At 37.6% G+C, this 5,505-nt stretch overlaps 1 protein-coding gene across 1 annotated transcript; it reads left to right on the top strand.

Moving 5' to 3' along the window:
- Positions 1 to 602: 602 nt before the first annotated feature.
- Positions 603 to 5,273, top strand: LOC114745116 (uncharacterized). Its single transcript, XM_028933257.1, has 7 exons — positions 603 to 805; positions 1,226 to 1,745; positions 1,835 to 1,996; positions 2,188 to 2,289; positions 2,955 to 3,092; positions 3,808 to 4,193; positions 4,578 to 5,273. Exons 2-7 carry the CDS (start codon positions 1,229 to 1,231, stop codon positions 5,271 to 5,273), a joined length of 2,001 nt encoding a protein of 666 aa, XP_028789090.1. The 5' UTR covers positions 603 to 805; positions 1,226 to 1,228.
- The last annotated feature ends 232 nt before the right edge of the window (positions 5,274 to 5,505 follow it).

The raw sequence follows: 5,505 nt of genomic DNA, 5'->3' as shown, positions 1-5,505 counted from the left end.
CAAGAACAACAGAGACAGTGAAGTGGAGTTCATTGAAAGCTAAAGAGGAAGTAAGGAGTGAGGAGGCTAAAGAGGTTAGAGGCGGGACGCAAATATGTGGATTCGAAATGGAGAATAAGCCCAACACAATGTTCACTTCACATGAAAGCAATCCTACATGTATGGCTTGGTTTAATGTGAAACCAGCTCGTGAAAAGTGAATTGTGTCTGTCATAAGCCGTGGAAGAATATGCCTTTGTGGAAGAGGTATTATTATTGTTGACGATGACGATAATGTTGAATATTGAATCGAATATTGATATTGATGATAATGATATTGAGTAAACAATTCCAATTGTTAGGCCCAGGCAAAGCAGCGGTTCTTTCTCAGTTCAAGTTATTCCATCTACCTTTCTTCTTCGTTTACTCTGTTCTTCAATTCTCGATTCCCCTGCAGTACTGTTAGTGTTAGACTGGAAGAGAAAGTGATATTCATTTCTTTATGCACATCACATATTCGACACAATGACGCACTCGAAAGAAAAGCATAAGATAGGATCATCCTTCTCGATGGCGCCAGTCGATAGAGCTAATATTGATTGTATTTTTCTTTTCCCTCCCCTTTCGTTCGTTGAATCATCATGTGCTGTTCTTTTCCTGTTTCGTTTTCATATCTCTCACAATTTTTTGCCACATCACCGGGGATTCAATTGCATTTTTAAGTAGGCGCTTGACTGAAATGTAATTTATGCAAGCATAGCATGCGATGGAAACTTTCTGCTCAGTAAATTAAGTTGGGTTGCAGCGATGTACGTAGGGTGACACGGTAAGATCTTTTCGACCACAATAAATGTAGAATAGGATCGAAGTTTTTCTTCAATTATCAATTATATAATCATTTAAAGTCTAAGGGCAATTGCTCGTGCTGTGCAATAAGGGTCTTCTGACATATGCAGTTGAGGCGCTCGAAACAATGACGCACTCAAGACTATACAAAGGCATCATTTAAAAAGCGTAATTATTATTTTATGTTCCATTTTTAAAATGAAAATATAAAAATAATATAATAATAGAATCAATCCCATATATCCCTGGCAATCAATCCAAGTTATTCCATTTCTACGTGAGGCAAAACTTGTCCATGAATGACCCTACTTCTCTTTTTAAGATTCGGAATTACTTGTGTCTTGTATATACATATAACAACCCCTTCAATTAATTTGTCCATCGAAGTCAATCGTGCCAGACAATGACTTCGTTGGAGAAACTGCGCAGTGATGCCATGAGAGGAAAGTGGTCAGAAGCATTTGAAACGTTCAAGAAAGAAAGGGACCTACGCATAGCCGAGATAACGATTGCAGGAGACACAGTGTTACATATGGTTGTGTCTAATGGCGAAGAGAAAGTGGTGGCAGACATGGTTGACCTCTTAGTTCAAGAAGATGACGAGGAGAGTGTGAACAAGCACGCCGTTCTTGGGGCTGGGAATAAGAGAAAGAACACTCCCTTACACATAGCAGCCTCAATGGGAAAAGTTGAAATGTGTAAGAAGATAGGTCGCGAAAATCCCTTCTTACTTGGTAGCCGCAACATTGCTGGCGAGACTCCGCTCTTCCTAGCAGCTCTCAATGGCAAGAAAAAAACTTTTCTTTGGCTTCATTATCTATATGTGCATCGCTTTGGAGATTCTTCCGCCAACGTTGCCCACTGTATAAGGGACAATAAAGATACTATTCTTCATTGTGCAGTTGCAGAAGGACACTTTGGTAAATCGAAACTAATACTCATCTATTTTGCCTGTTTTGTTGCCGTTTTAATGTGCTATTTTGAATGGCTTTGCTTTATGATTTCGCAGATGTGGCCGTTGAAATAATTTACCTTTATAAAGATCTCGTGAAAGCCACGAGGTTCAACCACGAAGGATTGTCTCCACTTCATCTCCTAGCAGCAATGCCTTCAGCTTTCAAAAGTTCTAGCCTCTTTCATCGACCATTCATTGAATATCTCATTTACCATTGTAAGTATTGTCTATGGAAGGCAAATGCATTGTGCGCGCGCGCGCTCGCGCGCGTTAGATTAGATTTCATGCTTGGCATTCTTGAGAAGTACGTGTTTCTTTATATTGAACACCACACACACACACACATATAAATTCTATGGTCATCATCCTTTCCCCGTTTATTTATTGTTTTTTTTCGAACTCGAAAGTGCTGCCAATCAGGGAGAAGAAGGAAGCTACGAAGCGTCCCGATTTGGAAGAAGAGCAGAAATCATCGAAAGTCAGTGATGCTATCTTCAAGCTTATTGATGGTAAGCACGTTTTACAGGCTGATGCTCGTTTTTACTTTGTGCCATGTGCCGGCATCCATGTTGTCTGAGTCAACATAGAAAAAGTTATATTCCTCGTATTTTTAATATAAGACCTAATTAATTAATTTGAATAGATGAAAGATGCTAGTTAAATTAGTAATATGATTTTTTTTTAAATACCCTAAGCATCTTTTTCGATTCCCTCCTCCCTCTTCTACTTGATCATTGTTAAGGGAACATCAATAGAATTAATTTGGAAAAAAATTGGTAAATATGTAAAATAAGTCTTATATATAGGACTAATATCAGCTTCCCAATTAGGTCCTATATTAAGGATCAGAAAAGTATTAAAGAATTTCAGAGGGTGAGTGTCTATAAGGTTCATCAGGAACTAATTAATAACTTTTCTTTGACAGCCATATGTTCATGTGGTCACGCAACCTGGTCTGAGAAGGTATTCGATAGCATAACACTAGGCCTGCATCACCTGCTGGAAATTCTTGAACGAGGTACGTACATATATAGCCCATGTCAATCTTAAATGTTTACTTTATTTAATTAAAATGTCATGCACACACACGGAGAAAATATGTATTAATTGATTAATTCGAAATAATCAGTGATATATGATCTGACTCTATATATACACACACACAACTTCCCAGGTGGATGGAGAAAATTAAATGGGATTCGAAAAAAGAAGGAGACGCATAAATTGTCCGTCCAAATAATGATTGCACTTCTTGAGGATGCTTACAAGTCAGCGACTGGAACTCCACTTGGAAAGACTCCAACTTTCACTGGTAAAAATCTCGTCTAGTAAATTACATGAATCTCTCATAAGTTTTGTTGAAATTAATCACATTTTTTTCCCTTTACCTGTAACTCATATATATGCAGACTTTTCCAAGCAATAAAAAAGTAAATTATACAAATTATTTTAGATCATGCAAACTGCTTTTTCTCTACTTCCAGAACTTATGCGAAGTTCTTTGAGGAACCCAACAAAAAATTACACGTTTTTCATGAATATTTTGCAACTATGCACGCAGAAGTATCCTCTCCATTTTGATGCATGTTTTTGGTATAAATTAATAAAGTAAATATTTATATAATTTTTAGTACAATATAATGTAGCATTTGTTGTTTAATTTTTGTTTGAAACGACATTTGTTTATTTTGTTTAAAAAAGCATGTGCGATTTTAGCATTTATGAAAGATAAGACCTATACAGTTCCACTGAAAGTCTATTAGTCAACTTCAGAGAAATTTTATGTTTGGCACGCTCAACTTGTTCGTGTCTTTAACAACCCCCCCGCCGGCCCAAAATATTAAAAAAAAAAAAAACCAAAAGCGCGCGCGCGCACACAGAGGTTAATATTCACCAATCTATCATCAACAATTAATAAAGTACTAGTATTAGATATTTATTAAAAAAAATCAAGTCTGAGCTATATTTAACATAGATTTCTTAATTCACTTGCAATAATTAATCTACCATTTTGAGTGATTCAATAGAGTCGAGGCCGATGGTGAAAAATGGTCAAGAGAAGATAGAGTCGGGGCCAATGGGGGAAAATGGCCAAAAGAAAATTGAGACGCCGCTAATGATTGCTGCGAAAAATGGTGTCAAAGAAATGGTGGAGAAAATTCTGGAATTATTTCCATCTACTATTGAGGATGTGAATCATGAAGAAAAAAACATCGTCTTATTAGCAGCAGAAAATAGACAGACCAAGGTATATCAGTTTCTGTGTGAAAAGAAAATCCTTAACGAAAATCTCTTTCGGCAAGGGGATAAAGAGGGCAACAGTGCATTGCATTTGGCAGCCAGGCTTGGAGACGAGCCTTGGCTCATTCCTGGAGAAGCACTTCAGATGCAATGGGAGATCAAGTGGTTTAATGTGCGTACAGTTTTTACTGTTTTTTTCCCCCTTTCCAATCGTTTTGTTAATATGAATGTTATCGGGTTAAGATGCAAATTTTTCCCTTTTTTTTTTTTAAATTCAAAGTTGCCCCTAAAGTTTCAAAACATAGCAGTGTTTCTTCTTATTATTAAAAATATTAATACTCAATGTTAATATTTTAACAGTTAAGGTTATTTTTTTAATGGGATGGGATAATATTGCTATGTTTTGAAAGATTCATGACGTCATTGAACCCCAAAAAAAACCTTTCGAGGCAACATTGGTCTTGATTCAAAACTTCTGAAGCAAATCTGCACATTAGCCCAATATTGTTTTGTTAAATGCTGGATGAACATGTTATGCATGTTATTGGTGATGCAGTTTGTGAAGGATTCAGCACCCGCTGATGTGTTCGCGGGATACAACAAGAAGTTTGAAACCCCAGATGATATCTTCAGGGAAACTCACAAGAATCTAGTGACAAGCGGCGGAAAGTGGCTGAGTAAAACCTCACAGGCATGTTCTGTGGTGTCGACGCTGATTGCCACAGTGGCCTTTTCCACGAACTCCAACGTGCCGCCGGTATTCCTTGAACCAACCAATGAAAACAGAACAGGATACAAATGGTTTTCTTCCTCATCATTGGTGGCCCTTTGCTTCTCCCTCATCTCCACCTTCCTCTTCCTCTCTATTCTCACCTCTCGTTATCAGCCTATCGACTTCCACATGGAACTTCCAAGGAGGCTTATCTTTGGCATGACCTCCTTGTTCTTGGCCATTGCCAACATTTGGCTCTCTTTCTGTGTTTGCCATGCCTTCTTGCTTGAGCAACACATCCATAGAAGTTATCCTATTGTTTATATCATATCTTCTTTGGTTGTCACCGCTTTTGTTTTGGAACAGTTCCCTTTATACTTTGATCTTATCACTGCCAACTTTACCAGGGTTCCATCCCCCAGCCACAAGGCTACCCCTGCCATTGAGTACCGAGTCTCCAAGAAAAAGGAAGAAAAGTTCCCTGCCATTGAGTACGAAGCCTCCAAGAAAAAGGAAGAAAATAAAGGTGCCACGGATTGAAACTTGCTGTTCAAACAAGACCCATCATCATCACCCTTTGTTTTTAGAACATTTTCTGTGATTAATTTGATATTAAGACCATTTCACTTGAAAGTTCAAATGGTAGTAGATAACTTTCACAAGAACCGAACAGCTTGAAAAAATGACTAGTCATAGGTTTTATAGTCACAGATTTCTTCAAGAATTAAGAGAGCCCAAGAGCTATATTATTCCAGAACAAGAGCTTAAAAAT

Source organism: Neltuma alba, unplaced genomic scaffold, assembly GCF_004799145.2.
Source record: "Neltuma alba isolate B1F8T4 unplaced genomic scaffold, ASM479914v2 tig00004532_pilon, whole genome shotgun sequence".
Taxonomy (NCBI): domain Eukaryota; kingdom Viridiplantae; phylum Streptophyta; class Magnoliopsida; order Fabales; family Fabaceae; genus Neltuma; species Neltuma alba.
Note: the sequence above shows the minus strand (reverse complement) of the source record. Positions and strands in the feature narration are given on the sequence as shown.

What these genes read in the sequence shown, in the direction of transcription:
- LOC114745116 (XM_028933257.1), top strand. Translation starts at nt 1,229, where the DNA reads ATGACTTCGTTGGAGAAACTGCGCAGTGATGCCATGAGAGGAAAGTGG. An exon ending in AGTTGCAGAAGGACACTTTG is followed by an intron (nt 1,746 to 1,834) that starts GTAAATCGAAAC and finishes ATGATTTCGCAG; the next exon opens with ATGTGGCCGTTGAAATAATT. An exon ending in GGGAGATCAAGTGGTTTAAT is followed by an intron (nt 4,194 to 4,577) that starts GTGCGTACAGTT and finishes TTGGTGATGCAG; the next exon opens with TTTGTGAAGGATTCAGCACC.